Consider the following 18,488-nt stretch of genomic DNA (forward strand, 5'->3'; position numbering starts at 1 on the left):
TGTTCGTGGTGTTACGTGCGTTTGCTGCCTGGGAAATGAAAAGGGCCGTGTGGATGATGAGCCGGCCCTCGAAAGAATAAATCTCGACTCCTCCCACGTACATGTACCAGCAGCACTATAACGCAGCCGAGTTCACACACACTAGACGCGCCGGCCTCGTTATATGCGTTAGGTTATACAATAACAAGCCGGGCGCCAATTACGAATGCTCCCCGCTGAGAATAAGCCTTCCTCCACCCTCTGTTACGCACTTGGCGCCACCTACACACGTCGCATTAAAAGCCCACAGGGTTATAAATATAATTTTTTATTTTACCCCCGTGCACGGCATTTCACCGTTGTTCTGGGTGTTAGATTCGCTCCCCCTTTTTCTATATACAATATCCGATAATGATATCCATTTTGGAAATGCGATCTACTACAATCAATCGTATTGGGCTCTCATTTTCTGTCATTTGTTTCCCATCGAAACTCACAATTTGGTGTCTCTTTTGATTTTCAGGTGTGGTTCCAAAACCGACGGGCCAAGTGGCGCAAAACGGAGAAATGCTGGGGACGGTCGACCATCATGGCCGAGTACGGACTTTACGGGGCCATGGTCCGCCACTCGCTGCCATTGCCGGACACGATCGTCAAATCGGCAAAGGAAAACGAATGCGTTGCCCCCTGGTTACTCGGTACGTTCACTTAATCTTCTCGTTATTTCTTATCCATTCAATTGCTCATAACATAATTCTCGATAAAATAAGATGGACAACATTGGCAAGTGGACACAAAGAAATGACTTTTGAAATTCATTTTTTGTTTTCCTCTCTCCGCCTTCAGGTATGCACCGGAAGTCGCTGGAAGCGGCGCATCAGCTGACGAGCGGCGACGAAAGTAATAAGGAAGACGACGACGAGAACGGCGGAGGTGGCGGAGGTGGCGGAGGCGGCGGCGGAAGCGGCGAGCGGACGAGAGATTCGGGAAATGGGCCCAATGACGGCGGCGATCACTCGAGCGGCGACGAGCAGCAACAGTCTGAGAAAAGTGGTCACATCATCAGGGAATCCATCGGCGGCAATCATCACAATAAGCGCAACAAGCTCTCGCCGAGTGGCATCCAATCGGCGGGCGCGGCGGGTCAGCACCACCACGCCGCTCACCTTTCCCACCTTTCCCACCCGCAACACACGCCGACGTCGTCGTCGTCGGAGGCCAGCACCTACATGGCGAGTTACGCCGCCGCTCAACTCCATCACGCCAACCGCTCGCCCGTCGACGACTTCCGCATGAACAGCGTGGCCGAATTGAGGGCCAAAGCGGCCGAGCACCAGGCCCGAATCGCCGGCGGATTCTCAGTCAGCCACCACCACCAGCAACAACTGCAGCACTTGCAGCAACAACAGCAACAACAACAGCAACAACAACAGCAACAGCAGCAGCAAGCGCAGCAGCGGGACGGCGAGTTCCTCATTTCATCCGATTCTTCATCCTCCTCATTTTGAAGGACTTGCCAACACCGAAAATGGACGACTTTTATACCTTCAATACGCAGAGATATAGAGCCAAAATAAAGAAAAATCCCATTGTGTTTTTTTAGAGTCTATAAATAATGCGACGAGTCAATAATTCTCGGCCAACCAGTTTTCAGCCGATTGGTTTCCGCGCCATTTGATGGGCGCAATGAAACAATTCGTCAATGACGAATGAAGGAACACGGAGAGGATTCGCCGTTGTTCTTGTTTCCTTTGATATTTGCCGATTATTCCCTGCACGCATTGATATGCGATACGTAATAGTGTGTGTGTATATATTGATACTATACCGGGAGAGTGAGTCTGCTGAGAGAATATCGCTTTGACCTTCTCTCGGATATATGTTCAACATCTTTCATGTCCTCTTTGTATGGAACGAGTTTGTTTTTTTTACTTTCATTCCTCCCCACCATTTTTTGGATATTCCACCACATTCGTATAATCTTCGGTCAACCGAACGCGACCCCCATTGCATCCCTCACTCGATATAGAATATGAATTCAAATTCAAATATTATTACGGGACTGTATCTGCCCATCGCGTATATAGCAACTTTTGTACATACAAATATTATAGGCCTTGGGTACTGGCCAAAAGAGAAACAGGTCGAAATAATAAAAAAGAAAAAAAAAAGAAAGTGGCAGGATCGAAGCGAAACGATCGTAAAGAGACAACAAAAATGGATTCCCCCGTCTGATTATCTATTCCTTTTCGTTCGATGACGATTCACCACAAAATAATGGCGAAGAAGAATTCTTTGATGTTGTGTAAAGTTTTTTTTTCTCCCTTTTGTTTTGACGGTTGTGCCATGTTATATTCAATAAACCAAGACAGCCCCACCATTAAATTTATATTATAGTGCATACATAATAATCTATTTGTGTCACTTGTGCGAGTGACCGAGTTTCTGAAAACAACTGGGAATCGAAAAAAAATCTGGAAAATTGTTCAATTTGTTTCCTCCCCATCTCAAAAGATTGCCGATCGATTGATATTATTAATTTCTCATGGCTCTTATTCATCTCTCAGTATCCCTCTAATTCTTCAAGATCCGCTGCTATAAATATTTCAAAAATCCGCAAAATGCCAAAGTCCAATTTTATTATCCCCCCCCCCAAGAAAAAAAAAACTTTTTTTTTAACGTGCGTGTTTTATATTTACAACCAGAAAATATGTATGAATGTACAATTAAATATTATAGAGAGAGAGAAAAAAAAACAGATTTTGTTTGATGTTGTTTGACAGTTCTTTTTGGTGACCGCGTTTTCCCCACCCATCATACAAATTCATATCCGAACATTTTGATGACATTCTTCACTGACAGACTCTCACATTTAATTTAGACACATGATTGTGTAATTGAGAAAAGCAAGTGCGAGGTTTAAACGGGAATGTGTCTGATATGTTTCCTTTTTTTCTATATTCTCATTATATGATGATGTGATTCATCTGTTACATCGTGCTGTACATCGTGTTCACAAATTTGTTTTTCTGTTTTTCCCTAAGTTTCCAAATTGTTTGTTTGTTTTTGTTTGTAATTTTTTTTTCCCCAAGAAAACTCTTATTATTATTGGTCGATTCTTTTGTTCCTAGCGATTGTATCACGCGTGTTTGGTCTACAATATAATATCGTTCCACCGCCGCCACTTATTCTCTAGATCGGATTGATAGTTTAACGATTCATCGGGTATGTCTCGTCTATACAGCTGCGACTGCCTTATTATAAATTGACAGACAAATAATTAGGGCCAAAGACACTACCATATCCTAGCTAGCTAGTAGCTATTATATATATATATAATGCCGGATGGATGTCATACAACGACACTCTTGTTGTATATCCCGTCTTGAACGCCGTCAGTGTGTATATATTTATCACGGGCCTCATTACAAGCCAACTAGATATAATACGTTGACTATTCAACGAGGTCAATTTAAATAAGTGGGTTGCTCCTGAAAAAATAAAAATACGTGAAAACTGAATATAATAGGTCGTCGACACGGTTTCAAGAGGCAGGCAACAGCAGCAGCAGCAGCAGTGCCGCTCAGGCTGATGTTGAATGTGTGTATAGACGCAACGCGGCATATTAGCTCTTCGGGTTCGTCTCTTTCTCTCTCGCTCTATTCCCGCGTGTAGGTGCACACATGGAAAACTCTTTAGAATTTTAGTGCTAGAGACAATAGGAAGAGCCAAGAGGCTCGCAGGAAAGTCATGATTCCTATTAGCGAGTGAACAACACACAACAACAACTGCGTAGTACTATATCGCAGCAGAGTATCTCATTCAGGAAATATACATACTCTACTTCTACTACTTTTGTAATAAGCTAATAGTTTCACATATTCTTGTTTGTTGGCTGTTTGGTCTTTGCTGGAGGACTGAGACGAGAGAAGGCAGTTGATATATTATTAGTTGTGTATAATGTACATCCTTGTCAACTAGAAATGTTCTCTTGCCTCCCGATGAAAAGTCGGACCCACTTTGACTTTTGAATTTGTTAAGTACGACGCGAAAGAGAGAGGAACACTCGGTTCCACACGGCACTATCCCTCGCGTTCCCCCTTTCTTTTCCTACTGAATTTCAGTGAAACTTTTTTTTTTTAAATTTTCCTCTCGTATTATCAGAGGCGATGATGACAGTCCCGGCGCCACCATAGAGGAAAGAAATGAGAGAAAAAGGAGCCAGCGCGAACTAGAGCTCTTCAATCAGCCATTTTTCACACCCTGGCTGTTAGACGCGAGGCCTACTTTGCTCTCGTTGGTTCATCATCAAAGAAACTTGGCTCTCTATATTATCCCCCCCTCCCTCTTCTCCCGTATACACACACACACACACAGCAGAGAGTTATATTCGCCCTTTTTCCTCATCTCTCTCTCTAGTCTTTTCTCTTTCTGGCCTCACACTTCAACACGACTAATCACAACCATCTTACGTGGCGAAAAAGTCTCACTCTTCTTTTTCTATTTTTCTCTTTTTCTCCTTTTTCCTCTATGCATGGCAGTGTCGGCTATATAGTCGCTCTCATCCGACACTCCTCCCTCTTTCCCTTTTGGTTCATTGAGTTGTTATAGACGGATCGGCTTCTTCGATACGTCACGTTGTTCATCTCAGATCTAATGAACCCATCGCCTCGCCGCCACAGACGTCGTCGACCATATCAATTCATCACCAGCACCACCACTACCAGTCGGATCCAAAAATCAATCTTCCTCCAGCGCTGCTGGATGGCAAAAGAAAAGAAGAAGGAATAAAAGGTGAACTCGCACACACACAAAAGCCGCGATCATCATCTGTCGACATGATGAGAAATCGCATCAGTACCCTGCTGATGTCTTATAATGGATACATTGGAATGTTGTTAATGAAATCCGCTCTGCTTTCTTTTTCCTCATCTAGCCACAGCAGCAGCCGCATTAGGTTATTTTCCTGCGGCTCCTAATACTATAGTTGGAATATTAGTAAATAAATCTATACGCCATGCTGGGAGAGAGAAAGAGAGAGAAAAGGAATGTGTGTGCTGTTGTTGACTTGATAATTACACAGTTATGGCGGGACAATAACAGCAGAAGCGCCGCATGCAGAGTGAAGTGCCAGCTGCAGTTTTCGTCGCGTTTATCATGGTAATAACATCACTGTTCGTTGCTATGTAGTGCCGATTTTTTCGCTTCACTCTTTACACCTGAATATGTGGACACAGTCCTGGTAAATGTGTAATGTCTGCTGATGGGGATGTCTGGCTGAATATTTATTTTCCTCGTTTTTAAGGCTAATCGGAAAAGATGCAGATGTTCGGAATGAACAACCGCAACCCAGATATTTAGGCACAGTATTCTACGTTGCGCCAGGGCTATAAGATCAAGAGGATGCATTGGACGAATTCACTTTCTTCCATAACGCCCACCACATTTCAATCTAATGATGGTCGTATTCACGGTGAATATTTATCGAGAAATGTTCACGTTGGAGAGTTTGTTTGTTATAGATTCAATCCTTAGAAAATTCTCGGATTTTGTTGTTCAAATACTCTTCTCGTTGCTCTCTGATTTTGTGGAGGATTCCGTTCATCACTCTTTAAAAAAAGAGAACCTGATTTGATGGGTTTGTTATGAAATGACTGCCCCGACTATTCAGTGAGATGTTTAGCAGTTATTCAGAGCCGAGTTCTTTACATAACGCTGCCGTGCAGGCGTTCATGAAACCTATTGGCAGTCGACGTTGGCTGAATAGGGGGGTGGGCAATGGTGGTTGAATAGACATCAGGAATCACGCACGCTTCACGACCACACTCAGCAGAATTATTACACAACCCTACTACCAGAGAACCGGGTTGGTGAGAGCTGTGCTGCTGTGTGCAGGCACTTTGGAGGCCATTCCCAACTCTCCTCCTTCCCCAATCCTATAGCCTTAGGCAGCTCCCATAATTGGCTGCTGCACGACAACGAATAGAAATTCAATCTCACCGGAGTGATTGCTTGCCAGCGTGAATCCAAGAACCTTTTTCTTCAATTCCTATTTATGATGTGCTCTCTACTTCAACTTTTTTTTTCACTCTCTCTCTCTCTCCCTTTCTTCATCCCTGACATGTTTAGATTATGTTGAGTGGTTTCCCAAGCATTTTAGCTTCATCCGAATCATTCCTTATAATCAAACTTCATTGTCGATTATGTTGAATATGTTGCAGTAAAAAAAAAGATATTAATAAATCTGATTAAATTTGAAATAGTCGTCAGACTAAAATTCAAAACAGTAAAAGTAAACAGACAAAGATATTACGCATCAACGCGTGTGCATTACTTAGTTATATCCTTAACTTATTTAAAAGTTTGCGGCAGATTTTTGAATTGAAAGAAATTCCCCACTACTACCATCTACCGGTGTACAAACTCATCTCATTCGTTCGGAATTTTTATAATGGTGTCGTCTTGTTGTTGACAAGTCGATTCCGTTTTCTGTATCAGAGTTCGCTGGATTTATCAGCAAATCGAGGCAAAGTGTTCGAGTTTTTAGTCTGAATCGTTCAACGCCATGGCAGCTCCATTAAAGCCGTGGGAAAGGGCTGGTGTAAATTCACGAGCTTTTGGTGGCGACATTGGCAACACTTTACCTACACCCATCGTCAGGTGCGTAATACATGCTGTGCTTAGCTCATTTGTTTTTGTTACCTTCATTAATATCTGTTTTGATTCCTTTAGTGGGGGTGGAGGAAGTGCTTTTACAGCTGCAGGCCCTGGCGTCCCACCACTGCCTCCTAGAGTACCCGGGGCAAACCCAACAAACAATGATTATGGTGCAGTTTCAAGCTATTCTCCATATCGAACAGGCATTTCAAGTTATTCAAGCCCTTACGGTTACAGTAGTGGATATGGGGGTTATTCAGGACTTTCTAGTGGCTATGGTACTAGTTATGGAGGCTATGGTAACAGCTATGGTGGATATGGGAGTTACAACTCTTATGGAGGGAGAAGTTATGGAGGGACAAGTGATAATAGGTAAAATTTAAAAAATTAAAAAAATTATACTATCAACAATTCAACAATTTAATTATTTTGTCTCAAACAAGGTTTATTTCCATGGCAGAAGAGAGTTCTCAACCTGCATTTCAGAGCTTGGAATCAATTGTCCATGCATTTGGCTCCATTAGCATGATGCTGGATTCAACCTTGACAGCTGTTTACAGCTCATTCAGAGCCGTATTGGGTATGGCTGATCAGTTTTCCCGAATGCGAACACATTTAAGCAAGGTGTTTTCTGCATTGGCCATATTCCGTACGGCAAAATGGGCTCTACACAAATTATTCTACATATTTGGTATGTCTGATTATGCAAAAACTTGACGCAGTAGTTGCAGTCACTGTTATCAATTAAACGCCCTTGTGTTTACAGGTTTGAGACGAGAAAATCCGATCAATACGGCATGGTCCACTGCCGTATCAAATTCGGATGCCTTATCTGCGGGTCTATTGACTGAAGCTGATATTAAAAAGTCCAGATCATCATGGCCCATCACCTTGTTTCTTGCCATAATCATTTCTGCCCCATATTTCATATGGAGGATCATATCTTCCCTAGACAGTGCTCCGGATGCCCTAGGTGTGTTAACACACTAACTTTTGTTTCATAAACTCCCCTATTCAAATTATCTGATCTTTTAATGCTCTAGGAAAAAATTGGGCTGATGGTCTAGGAGAATATTATACTGCTCAGGCAGATTATGATTTCAATGCCGGAAACGAACAAGAATTAAGTTTCAGAGCTGGCCAATCCCTACGCTTGGCTCCCCGTTCCCTTCAGCCTCGCATCAAAGGCTGGATGCTTGCCGGCACCGATTCACAACACACGGGCCTCGTACCTGCGAATTACATAAAAATTTTGGCCAAACACGAAAGTTCGACTCCCAAATAATTCATTTGACTGATATACAGTAGCTACACCAAAGGAATAACCTTGTCCAAAAGAAAATTGTTAGCTGTTTGATGCCATTCAGTTATTTCGAGCTATATTTTTATCAGTCATGGAGTTGGGCCACTACTCATATTCAAAGCCTCAAAAACATTTAAGGCGTTTGAAATTATTGGCGGCCTTTGTGAAATTATTCAAATTTTTTTTACCCCAATTTTTAGGCTTGTGAATAGGAAACGCTCAAATGTTTACGAAATCGTACGATTAAGTGATGATGACTCCTTATTGTTATGCTGGGTTTGTTTATTTGTAATTCAACAAATCAATATATATTGTGGGATATTAAAACTACTACTAATTGCTATGGATGATTTTTTCTTCGGAAGGTTATATTCATGATCCTGTTTCGGTCCTTGGTCAAAATAATTAAAGGCTATGCAGATTTTATGAAGAAGTTTCCTTGGAGACACCAGACATTTCTGTCGTGGCCGAACTGACGCTCGAATCGTCGTTGGTAGGAACAGGTTCGTGAATGCAGAACCAGGGCATTTTCTTCTGCAGTTCCATGCTAAAAGGATCAAGAAAAATGTGGTAACAACAACTGTCATTTCACTATGAATAAGATGTGTTACCGATAACGAGGATGGTTGATTGCATACATCCATGGGTTGATGCAGGAAATAAATTTGCAACAACAGGCGGGCACGGTGCTCATAAGCGGTGTCAGGATGGACCTGTGAAGATGACGATGGTGATTTATTTAAGAACATTTCTGTGGAAGGCATTATCTCACCTATTTCCAAAAGCGGCTGTGAGGGCCACAAAGGCATAAGGAGTCCAAGCGAAAACGTACAAGGCGGAAAGAGCAATTGCAACTTTAGCAATGCGAACCTCAGCTGATTTTTCATTTTGATCGCGGTTGCTGCGCAGGGAAGTAACGTTCATCTTTTTGGCCTGGTCACGGAGAGTCTTCTCGTGAGCGCCAACAGATCTCACAATTTTGGAATAGTAGAAAATAAGCATTGCCAGCGGGATGACGTAGGCGTAGAAGAAAATGGTGCCAACGAACAACCTGGTCGAAGAATCCTCCGTCATGTAGTCGAAGGTGCAAGTGGTCAGGAGGCCCTCTTGAAATGTAATCAAAGATTTAGAAACAAATTCCGTACATTCTTTGATTCAGTTCTAACTGACCAGGCACAAATCTTCCCCAAATGCCAAAGAAAGGCATCACCGAAAAAGGTGTGGCCCAAGCCCAGATGGCAACAATCATCAAAGTTACTTGCTTGCGAGACAATTTGCCATCCAATGGACGAGAGATAGTACTGTGAAAATAACCAGGATAAATGGGTGACAAATGTTTTAACTTTTTTTTAAAGCTTACCGGTGGCGATCGTAAGCAATAGCGGCGTTGTTCACTGCTGCACCAATTCCATTATAACTTCCCATAAGAGCGAAAACATCGCAACCTAATTTTCCAAAGACAGGCCCTTCATTGTAGGAATTGATGATCATAACGGGAGATTTCAACAGCATGATCATATCCAAAATCGCCAGATTGACTACCAGCATATTGGAAGGGGTCCGCAAACTCTTGCAACTTTATAAGAAAATAATTCATTGAAAAATTCTTTTAAACAAAATTTTAAATCAATTGATTAATCACTTTGTAAAGATCCAGATGACGACTCCATTTCCAGCGACGCAACAAAACATAAAAATGGTGTAGAGAAATCCTATCATGTAGTGAATGAACGGGTTTGGGGCTTCGAAAGTCTTCCAATATCTAAAATGGGATATGTTTCGCTCACATTATTTTCGAAACAAAAATCTATTAAATCTGTTTATTACGGGTGAACGTGAGACATGTAGTCTTCTGGGGTATTCCATCCCAGCATACGCCTTTCCGAACTGTCAATCAATTTACATGGTGTTTACTCTAGCTGCTATTGCACTTTTTTATTTGCTATACGAACCGAAACGCGTCGTAGGTGGAGACAAATGTAGTGTTTTGGGCCATTGCTAGGAAATTTGAGAAAATTGCGAGAAGTGCTAAGAAAGTTTATAAAGAAGTATAACTTTGCAGAGGCCAGCTGGTTAGCCGCTCCTCACTGTAAATTTGTAATATTAAATTGCATTAAACTGATCGAATAAATTATGATAACTCTGAATACCTTGGTTCTTTTTCAGTAGCTGACGAACAGACTTCAGTCAATTGCGAATCTTTGGACATCAGGACGTTGCTTTTATACCACAACTTCATGTTTAATCCAGTTATCAAAGGGTATTCGCCTCGACGACTGTGTATTAAACAGAAGCTGTAAATGTGTATTCGTAGATACATTGATATTAAAAGCCACGTAATTGGCTTATCAATTGTATCCAAAACCCAATTCTGTGATTTTACCACAAGACTCACAAAGATTTATAAATAAGATTAAACAAATGCAGACAGCGCTGTGTATTGTATATTAGAAGACTTCAGCCCTCATTTGGATCACCGTAGCAGAGGTATATTTATCCACTATCGCGCCGTCAGCATTCGAAAGTGCATGGGATTTACAGTACATCGGGATCGGATAAAGTATCGTACACGGAAGTTACTTCCACAATCAATCGCAAATATTATTAATATATTAATCTAATTTCGGCAAAAATAACCCTACCGGCCTACCAGGTAGGCCGGTAGGGTTATTTTTACCTACGAAGACGTAGGTAGGCCGCCTACCTACGTCTTCGTCATTTGACATTTCATTATTTTCAAATTATTTTCATACCATTGTACACAAAATTGCTGTATTGTTAACCTTGTATTTTTAATATAATTGATTTTTTGTTGTTGACGCAATATTTACAGCAAAATTCTTTAATTTGATCTTGATTAAAACAAAATTAAAGTTGCTTAAAAAAAATAGATTGGACCGCGCGGACGTGAGGGGCCGCAGGGGCGTGACTGGGTAGCCTTTTTTGGGTATTTGGCAACGTTGTGGAAGGGGAATGGTTAAAGCAAGTGCAGGTCTCAACGTGACTTCGACTTTTTACAGTAGCCCACGAAATCGAAATGTCCGGACCGATTATTGTTCTTAGTAAGTACTGTAATTTAGAAATAGTCTAGAATTGAAGTTGAATAACGTAATGTACTTTCTTTGTTAAAGGTCAGAATACCAAGAGGGAGAGTGGAAAGAAGGTTCAGATAGATAATATCACAGCCGGCAAGGTAGGCCCATTACCGCATGGAACTTGTCAAAAATTTGTTTTAAGATTTAATTGTCGATATTCATTATTTTCTTTAAACTTTTTCACATTTTGACTTAAAGGTTTTAGTTTGCAAGTAAAGATACTGTTAGTATGAGAAGTGAAACTATTTTGACATATTAAATGCACACATTTTTTTCCTGTCAGTTTCCTTTGTTACGACATTTTATTTCATTCAAATCTTGTTTAACGGTGTTTATACTTAATTGGATTTTCTTAGACTGTGGCAGATGTCATTCGAACATGTCTTGGACCACGGGCAATGCTGAAAATGCTGATGGATCCTATGGGTGGTATTGTTTTAACTAATGATGGTAATGCCATTCTTAGAGAAATCACTGTCCAGCACCCAGCTGCTAAGTCTATGATTGAGATCTCTCGCACTCAGGATGAGGAGGTACCTAATTAATCTATCTAAAAGGCAGTATTTTTCTAGATGTTAAAATGTTTTATTCTTAGGTTGGAGATGGTACTACATCAGTTATTATTCTAGCTGGAGAAGTTCTTGCTGTTTCAGAACCCTTCTTGCAGCAACAAATGCATCCTACTTTAATCATTTCTGCCTACCGTCAAGCCTTGGAAGATGCTGTTACAGTTCTAAGGGATCAAATCAGGTATGATATCACTGGTTGTAAATATTAGGCTGTTTTATTGAACAATTTTTATTTAGCACGCCTGTGGATATCAATGATCGGTCTCAGTTGTTGTCCATCATCAAATCATGCCTAGGAACTAAATTTATTAATCGCTGGTCTGAGCAAGCTTGTCAAATTGCTCTCGATGCCGTGAGCACAGTCGTAGTTGACGAGAATGGACGTCGGGAAATCGATATCAAGCGATATGCTAAAGTTGAAAAGGTCAGTTGCATTATTCATAAACTATTTGTGTCGATGCATCTTCAAAATAAATTTTTTTTTAATACTCAGGTTCCTGGAGGTACCATGGAAGATTCTTGCGTTTTGCGGGGAGTTATGTTGAACAAGGATGTTACTCACCCAAAAATGCGTCGTCATATCGTTAAGCCACGCATATTGTTGCTAGATTGCAACTTGGAATACAAGAAAGGGGAAAGTCAGGTATTGACTAAACCAAGATGTCTAAACTTGAGAACATTATTTTTAAACATTATTTGTTAGACAAACATCGAGATCATGAAAGAAGAAGATTTCACTCGTATTCTAGAACTTGAGGAAGAGTATGTCCAAAAAACATGCGAAGATATCATCCGAGTAAAGCCTGATATCGTTTTCACTGAAAAGGGTGTTTCAGATTTGGCTCAGCATTACCTGGTCAAGGTAATTTTGTTTTCTCTGATCCTTTTTTGTTGATAGTATTTCAAAATTGGATTAAAATTTTCAATGAAGGCTGGTATCACTGCTATCCGTCGCGTGAGGAAATCGGACAACAACCGTATTGCCCGTGCCTCTGGAGCTACAATTGTTAACCGTACTGATGAAATTCGCGAGGAAGACATCGGCACAAAAGCTGGTCTTTTTGAAATTAAAAAGGTAAACCTAAAATTTAAAAGTGACTTACCGACACTTATTTGACATACGTTTTCTTTATAAATAGATTGGCGATGAGTACTTCTGCTTTGTGGTCGAGTGCGAAGATCCCAAAGCTTGCACGATTCTTCTACGCGGAGCTTCAAAAGACGTTCTGAATGAAGTGGAGCGAAATTTGCAAGACGCCATGAACGTTACCCGAAATGTTCTTTTGGAACCTAAACTTGTTCCTGGAGGCGGTGCTTCTGAGATGGCTTTGGCATACGTATGTCAATTCTTGATTTCAGAATAGTATGTGTTTATTCAATTGATTTTACTGTATAGGCTCTGGCTGAGAAAGCAAAGAGTTTGACTGGTGTAACTCAGGCGCCTTACCGAGCAATTGCTCAAGCCCTCGAAGTGATTCCTAGAACTCTGGCACAAAACTGTGGTGCTACCGTCATTCGAACTCTGACTGCTCTGCGAGCCAAACATGCTACTGGCGAATCAACTTGGGGTATCAATGGCGAAACCGGTGAACTGGCTGATATGAAGGATCTAGGAATTTGGGATCCTCTTGCCGTTAAACTTCAAGTCCTTAAGACAGCTGTTGAGGTTAGTTAGTTTCAGACTTGCACACTGTTACTATTGTACACAAATATTTACCAATTCTTTGTTTGTTTTAGACTGCAATTCTGCTTTTGCGTATCGACGACATCGTTTCGGGATCCAAAAAGAAGGGTGCTGATAGTTCAGCTCCTGCTCCCGGCGCCGCAGCTGATCAAGAGGCCATGCGTGAATAAGAAGCCAACATGATCCCGTGATCTTTGTGGAACTCTCATGGCGAACGATAAATAATAATACAATGGCTTCAATCATTCACGCTTCTGCTATGCGACTAACGTTTGGCTACATTTCGTTCTTGTCAACTTCCTGAGTAATTAATTGATCTTCTGTTGGCATAGTATGTCACGCTTGCATCATCTTCGTGAACAAAATACACCATTTTTGCTCATACTAGATTTCGTATACGAAATATACAATTAGCTTTGAAGTGAATTGAATGTTAGATTTATTAGACCATATATGTTGAACAAGGAAACATGCAATATTGTATTATGGCCTGACAAATTGACTCGGTGCTGGAATATTTTACTAAGTTAAAAGTAGAAAATAGCGTAGCAGTGAATTAAAAGCAGATTTCAAAGCACGTTGGTTCTAGAGGGGAACGCGTGCAGCAAGGCTTGCGTGCACGTCGTTTTCGATAGAACATTCGCGAACCACCAAGTAAGGTAACTTTCGTAGAATCGTAGCCTACCTACATCGACCATTAACATTCACCATTTTTTAATTAATTAAAAATGATATATTTGTAGATAAAATTTTTTTAAATAATATTTTTTTAAGAAATAAAAGCTGTAAGGTTATAAACTTGCGATTTACGTGTTACAAAAGAAAGACATTTTTTCAAAGGTTGAATATTGCCAGTATGGCAACGCATTTTGTTAAAGCGAACAAAAACGTTAATTTACGAATATGTCGTCTGAAGCGACGACCGGTTACAACTAATGATCAGCCTGTAGCAGCAGAATTTAGAACTTCTGATGGCGACAAACGTAAGATTTGTTTGAATTAATCAATTTTTTACTTAACGTTCTATTGAAATGCCAAGCCAAATCTTTTACGAAATCATTAACTCTTTATCTACCAATGCAGGTTAGCTTACCGGCTGTGTGCCCCTCGTGTGCTGCCGGCGGAATTCGTTCATCAGTGAAGCTGTACCAGATAAATCTGGAACAAGCTGCTGTTTTCTGTGAAAATACCTCAGTAAAGTCTTTATTTCATGTTTTAGCTATATGTACTAATGTATTATTTATGTTTTCCAGTGTCCCTTTCCACTGTTTTCACAGGATGTCTGCCCGTTAGTAGTATCACATGTTGCAGCACCCATACCAGCTGCAAACTCTAAATTCAAAACAAGAAGCATGGATACAGAATCTATGACGTCAAGTTGCTCTGGTTAGTAATTAAATAATTTTTTCAACTACTTCAACATTTGTAGAATTAGGAAGTGAATAAGAATTTCTTTGTAATTTAAAGACAAATTTTCACCAACATTGTTGGGGAATGTAAATTTTAAAAATACTAAAATAATCTCTGGTTGCTTTGTTGTTTATCCAACTCTTTTGATTAATATTATTGGAATTATACATTTTTTCCAGTTTCCTCTTGGGCGTCACATGGAAGTACTATAAGCAGTCTCTCAAGCAATGTAGCTACTCCACCACCATCAATAAGCAGCAAGCCCTTTACCTGGCCATCGAGTCAATATTCAGTTTACCAACCTAAAGCCATGGCTCCAAAGCAAAATAATGTTTTTGATTGGATAACTCCAATTTCTTCATCTCAGTCCAGTCCTGCGTCTTCCGTATTCAGCGTCAATGACAGAGAAGTGGAGATGGTAATGGACAAGTCAGCATGTCCTACTCCTAATTCTGGACTAACCCCAAGCCCAAGCCCTACTTTATCAGATATTTTGGAAGCTGTGGGAAGCCAACCATCAGATAACAATGATTCCTACATCGAGTCACTGTGCTCATTCTTTGATGAAGTGAGCGAGGCACCAACCCCCACCATCAACTCTCCTGCCAACGAGGAAACAACTTACACGGTGACAGAATTAGTCGGTGTGCAAAGTGCTACGGTTACGGATCTGCTGAGTCAACAACTTCTAGAAGCTGCAACCCCAGTCCGTCAATCAACAAAACGAGTGAATGAAGGGAGTGATTTAGACGAATCTAACTCTCAATCGTTGGATTCAACCTCACCAGCCGTGGCCTCATGGAAAAACATTGAACTTCCGAAAAAGAAATCGTCAGTTATTCCGAAAAAGAAATCGTCAGTAATTCCGAAGAAACCTCAAACACCTCAAACACCTCGAGTGAGAAAACCCCGCGCCAGGTCTAGTTTAACTAGTTCAGGCGAAAGCACATCTTCCTCAACACCTACTCCACAATCGCTTATTTCTCAGCCTCAAGTAGCTGTAGCCGTGAATGATGAAGGGACGACTGTCTTTACCATTAACTCCCTCGCGCTCCCTTCAACGCCCCGACCACCATCATCCGCAAAGAAAGTAAAAGCCACCGATAGCCGTTCTCGCATTCGTCGTCCTAGTAAAACTAGCAATCCTCCTAGAGCCGCCACTGTGAAACCTGCCGAAAAACATACTAAAAAAGAAGCCTTCTGCGTCCAGTCTTTGGTTAACAAGTTTATTCTAGCAGCCAAAAACAAGAAACTCCCTTAGTCTAAAACTACATCACAATTAAAGGCAAAGTTTTAATGCATTATTTAAGTGTATTCGAGATCTCTTTTCAACTGTTTGCATGATCAACTTGAACCTGAATGTTGAGTGATGACTAGATGGTACCCCCCATTTTTTTTTTTTTTTTTATTCCTTTTTTTTTCATTAATTTTCGTTCTGGCTTTCGCCACATTGCTCAAGTAGCCTCTGTTTAACGAATGTGTAGAACATGTATTCCATCGTCAAGTTATTTCGCAGAACCATTTGTAAGTCCTCGCGCAGCTGCCTTGGACGCCCGTAATTTTTATTTTTCTTTGGTTCTAGTAAAGATGAAACTATTTTACAAGGAAAAGTGCAAATTTTTGTTCGTTTGCCTTACCCAGAAGTTCGTTAAAATACAACTGTTGAACACCGCTGAAAAAAGTCCCAATTCTTTTTTCAGCCACCCGTAGAGTGCAGTTGAGTTGCTCCAGAACACCAACGACACGGAAGTGAAGCTCCACGTTACTCTTGGCCTGTTCCAGCGCTCTGGCATTGTTTAGTTGCCTGAAATTGCAAAGTAAACAAGAAAATCTAATATCTTTAAAGAATCGACTGTATCAATTTCTATTTTTACTTACGTGCAGTGTTCATCGTGTCCACAGAAGTATGGGATTTGCAAATCGTAATGTTGACCTGTCACGAACGAGCATTCGGGTTCAGCTGCTTCTAAACATTCTTCCATTGTTTGAAACCGGTCTGCGTGATGAAGAACAATTATTGAAAAAGCTTTCCAAAAAAAGTGAGTCATCGGTATCGATCATCCAAAGTAAATTCCATTTCGTGAAAACCAGAAAAATATGCTGTGGTAACCTACAAGAAGTTGGTGGTGGAGTCGATATGTGGGGAGGAAGCTTAATGTCTGGTCTTGGGGTGGCTCGAGTGTAGTAGAATTGGGACACAATTCGATCTATGGGGTCACGTAGACTGCTGAAATAGTTCACCTTGATAGCTTCAGATGTCCTCTGGATTCCAGAGTATAAGCGCTCCAAGTCGGTGAAATATACGTGGCGATCGAAAGCCACAGGTAGTCCCTCGCTGACACTCAAAACTCCCAAGACTTCTTCACGCAAGTTCCGCTGTAAAATTTCGAAACAAATTACAAAATGCGTTCAACTTGAACGAGTTTTTTCGGGATTGTCTTGTAATTTAACTGTTTCAGAAACCAGCGATGCAAGCAAACTGGTTTATGGCAACAAACTATTTTTATCCTTAATAATGATATATCCTACCGAATTTAAGCTTACCTGCTCGAACGTATCGAGGCGCCGATGAACGGTATTTTGCAAACGTACGTGACGAAAGCCATTGATGCCTTGGAGCCACTGTAACAGCAAAACTGTCATTTCACTACCAGTTTTGGGCACACGGAAAAAGAACAAAATTTCTTTGACTTTTTCTGGTTGGTCCAAACGATGGTGATTTGGGAGTCCGAAAATGCAGTTCCCATTAACCGAATGATAATACCAGCCAAGAACTGAGCACACGAGCATAGCCAGAAACAACATCCACTTGTTGGTCGCCATCATCGCATCCACTACTAACCAAACACCCACTCTTCCCTATACCTTAGGCAGGTAGCAGCCGAAGAAGATCCGTGTCAACACGAGTTGAAACGGTTCTATGGCGCGCCACGATGACCTACTTGTGGGGCGTTCGCTGGATAGAAAAACCCCATTATTCTAGTCCTTTTCCCGATAGGGGTCGTGTGGGTAGAATTTGCCTTTTCACTTCCGTCTTTTCCGATTTTACCCGCATGAAAAAGAAACAAGAAACTTCGTGGTTTAACCGGATAATGCATTTGTTATTTCACTGGTGTTTGTAATGACTTTACGCACATCTCAGTTGTTTTAATCCAGCGAAACCCGTGACATCACGTTGTTATTATTTCTTGCTTTCCAAAGGGAAAAGAAACTCATTTTCACTTGCATGAGACCAGAAGAAAATTAGCTTTTTGTCACAGACGTTTCGTAATGCATTGTAATGAAAGTTGTTTTTCCCCCCTCTTCACTTTCTCCTCCATATTTGTTCGGTCCTTCGAACCCACACGCTAAACTGACCGGAATATCCACAACTGAGTCCCGGTTTGCCTTGACTCTCGGTTATTCATCATGGGGTTTTCCCATATATTTTTCTCTGCTGCGTGGGCACTTGTATAGGGATGATTCGGCAAACCGGATTCGTACGTGATCCACTAATTTCTTGATGTCTATGGTTTGGCTCATCAACCAATAATGGCTTGTTAGCTCACTTGTTATTTGTTCAACTATATGTGTCATTTATAATTTAAAAAAAAACGACTGATCGGTCGATATTTACCGAGTATTTGAACTCCATGTCCAGTTCAATTATTTATTCACTGTTGGGAAAATCGATACCGTCAGCTGAACGTGAAGCCTAATAAACGACATTTACTGGGACAGGTATATTTCACTCTTTATTTTCTCGATTGCCAAGAGACGGAAGTTTGCGAAGGAGAAAGTTTAGACTACAC

At 41.0% G+C, this 18,488-nt stretch overlaps 6 protein-coding genes across 6 annotated transcripts in view; 4 read left to right on the forward strand and 2 right to left on the reverse strand.

Moving 5' to 3' along the window:
• The window catches only part of LOC124328379 (homeobox protein orthopedia-like), a 28,537-nt gene extending 25,378 nt beyond the window's left edge, over positions 1 to 3,159 (forward strand). The window contains exons 4-5 of the mRNA XM_046787135.1: positions 503 to 677; positions 826 to 3,159. Coding sequence (XP_046643091.1) covers positions 503 to 677; positions 826 to 1,487 — 837 coding nt within the window. The 3' untranslated portion in view covers positions 1,488 to 3,159. The remainder of the gene's footprint in view (positions 1 to 502; positions 678 to 825) is intronic.
• A 3,254-nt stretch (positions 3,160 to 6,413) lies between these two features.
• Positions 6,414 to 8,282, forward strand: LOC124328240 (peroxisomal membrane protein PEX13-like). Its single transcript, XM_046786945.1, has 5 exons — positions 6,414 to 6,639; positions 6,712 to 7,008; positions 7,080 to 7,327; positions 7,403 to 7,609; positions 7,680 to 8,282. The coding sequence occupies exons 1-5, from the start codon at positions 6,545 to 6,547 to the stop codon at positions 7,919 to 7,921; spliced, it is 1,089 nt and encodes a 362-aa protein (XP_046642901.1). The 5' UTR covers positions 6,414 to 6,544; the 3' UTR covers positions 7,922 to 8,282.
• LOC124328239 (opsin, ultraviolet-sensitive-like) lies at positions 8,207 to 10,202 on the reverse strand. Its single transcript, XM_046786944.1, has 9 exons — positions 10,090 to 10,202; positions 9,892 to 10,026; positions 9,767 to 9,826; positions 9,582 to 9,701; positions 9,300 to 9,515; positions 9,110 to 9,240; positions 8,712 to 9,045; positions 8,551 to 8,652; positions 8,207 to 8,486 (listed from the first exon to the last, which is right to left on the reverse strand). Exons 2-9 carry the CDS (start codon positions 9,933 to 9,935, stop codon positions 8,363 to 8,365), a joined length of 1,131 nt encoding a protein of 376 aa, XP_046642900.1. The 5' UTR covers positions 9,936 to 10,026; positions 10,090 to 10,202; the 3' UTR covers positions 8,207 to 8,362.
• A 685-nt stretch (positions 10,203 to 10,887) lies between these two features.
• On the forward strand, positions 10,888 to 13,671 carry LOC124328276 (T-complex protein 1 subunit gamma-like). The gene is made up of 11 exons (XM_046786983.1): positions 10,888 to 11,001; positions 11,071 to 11,132; positions 11,391 to 11,567; positions 11,630 to 11,784; positions 11,841 to 12,027; positions 12,097 to 12,246; positions 12,307 to 12,465; positions 12,535 to 12,678; positions 12,743 to 12,940; positions 13,000 to 13,269; positions 13,341 to 13,671. Exons 1-11 carry the CDS (start codon positions 10,977 to 10,979, stop codon positions 13,455 to 13,457), a joined length of 1,644 nt encoding a protein of 547 aa, XP_046642939.1. The 5' UTR covers positions 10,888 to 10,976; the 3' UTR covers positions 13,458 to 13,671.
• Positions 13,672 to 14,166: 495 nt separating this feature from the next.
• On the forward strand, positions 14,167 to 16,368 carry LOC124328425 (flocculation protein FLO11-like). The gene is made up of 4 exons (XM_046787187.1): positions 14,167 to 14,270; positions 14,371 to 14,481; positions 14,541 to 14,673; positions 14,877 to 16,368. The coding sequence occupies exons 1-4, from the start codon at positions 14,259 to 14,261 to the stop codon at positions 15,956 to 15,958; spliced, it is 1,338 nt and encodes a 445-aa protein (XP_046643143.1). The 5' UTR covers positions 14,167 to 14,258; the 3' UTR covers positions 15,959 to 16,368.
• Positions 15,989 to 18,474, reverse strand: LOC124328426 (heparan sulfate 2-O-sulfotransferase pipe-like). Its single transcript, XM_046787188.1, has 5 exons — positions 17,242 to 18,474; positions 16,812 to 17,073; positions 16,576 to 16,693; positions 16,335 to 16,501; positions 15,989 to 16,275 (listed from the first exon to the last, which is right to left on the reverse strand). Exons 1-5 carry the CDS (start codon positions 17,521 to 17,523, stop codon positions 16,121 to 16,123), a joined length of 984 nt encoding a protein of 327 aa, XP_046643144.1. The 5' UTR covers positions 17,524 to 18,474; the 3' UTR covers positions 15,989 to 16,120.
• Positions 18,475 to 18,488: the final 14 nt, after the last annotated feature.

This window comes from Daphnia pulicaria, chromosome 3, assembly GCF_021234035.1.
Source record: "Daphnia pulicaria isolate SC F1-1A chromosome 3, SC_F0-13Bv2, whole genome shotgun sequence".
In the NCBI taxonomy this organism is placed as follows: Eukaryota; Metazoa; Arthropoda; class Branchiopoda; order Diplostraca; family Daphniidae; genus Daphnia; species Daphnia pulicaria.

Bases quoted from the DNA above. Each gene is read 5' to 3' on its own strand.
- LOC124328240 (XM_046786945.1), top strand. From the start codon at position 6,545: ATGGCAGCTCCATTAAAGCCGTGGGAAAGGGCTGGTGTAAATTCACGA. The intron at 6,640-6,711 runs GTGCGTAATACA...TGATTCCTTTAG, and splicing joins TTACCTACACCCATCGTCAG to TGGGGGTGGAGGAAGTGCTT. The intron at 7,009-7,079 runs GTAAAATTTAAA...GTCTCAAACAAG, and splicing joins GGAGGGACAAGTGATAATAG to GTTTATTTCCATGGCAGAAG.
- LOC124328239 (XM_046786944.1), bottom strand. From the start codon at position 9,935: ATGGCCCAAAACACTACATTTGTCTCCACCTACGACGCGTTTCG. The intron at 9,827-9,891 runs GTTCGTATAGCA...ATTGATTGACAG, and splicing joins TCCACCTACGACGCGTTTCG to TTCGGAAAGGCGTATGCTGG. The intron at 8,487-8,550 runs GTAACACATCTT...TGATCCTTTTAG, and splicing joins ATCAACCATCCTCGTTATCG to CATGGAACTGCAGAAGAAAA.
- LOC124328276 (XM_046786983.1), top strand. From the start codon at position 10,977: ATGTCCGGACCGATTATTGTTCTTA. The intron at 12,247-12,306 runs GTATTGACTAAA...ATTATTTGTTAG, and splicing joins ACAAGAAAGGGGAAAGTCAG to ACAAACATCGAGATCATGAA. The intron at 12,466-12,534 runs GTAATTTTGTTT...TTTTCAATGAAG, and splicing joins CTCAGCATTACCTGGTCAAG to GCTGGTATCACTGCTATCCG.
- LOC124328425 (XM_046787187.1), top strand. The intron at 14,482-14,540 runs GTAAAGTCTTTA...TATGTTTTCCAG, and splicing joins TTTTCTGTGAAAATACCTCA to TGTCCCTTTCCACTGTTTTC. The intron at 14,674-14,876 runs GTTAGTAATTAA...CATTTTTTCCAG, and splicing joins TATGACGTCAAGTTGCTCTG to TTTCCTCTTGGGCGTCACAT.
- LOC124328426 (XM_046787188.1), bottom strand. From the start codon at position 17,523: ATGATGGCGACCAACAAGTGGATGTTGTTTCTGGCTATGCTCGTGTGC. The intron at 17,074-17,241 runs GTAAGCTTAAAT...GAAATTTTACAG, and splicing joins GCCTCGATACGTTCGAGCAG to CGGAACTTGCGTGAAGAAGT. The intron at 16,276-16,334 runs GTAAGGCAAACG...CATCTTTACTAG, and splicing joins GTATTTTAACGAACTTCTGG to AACCAAAGAAAAATAAAAAT.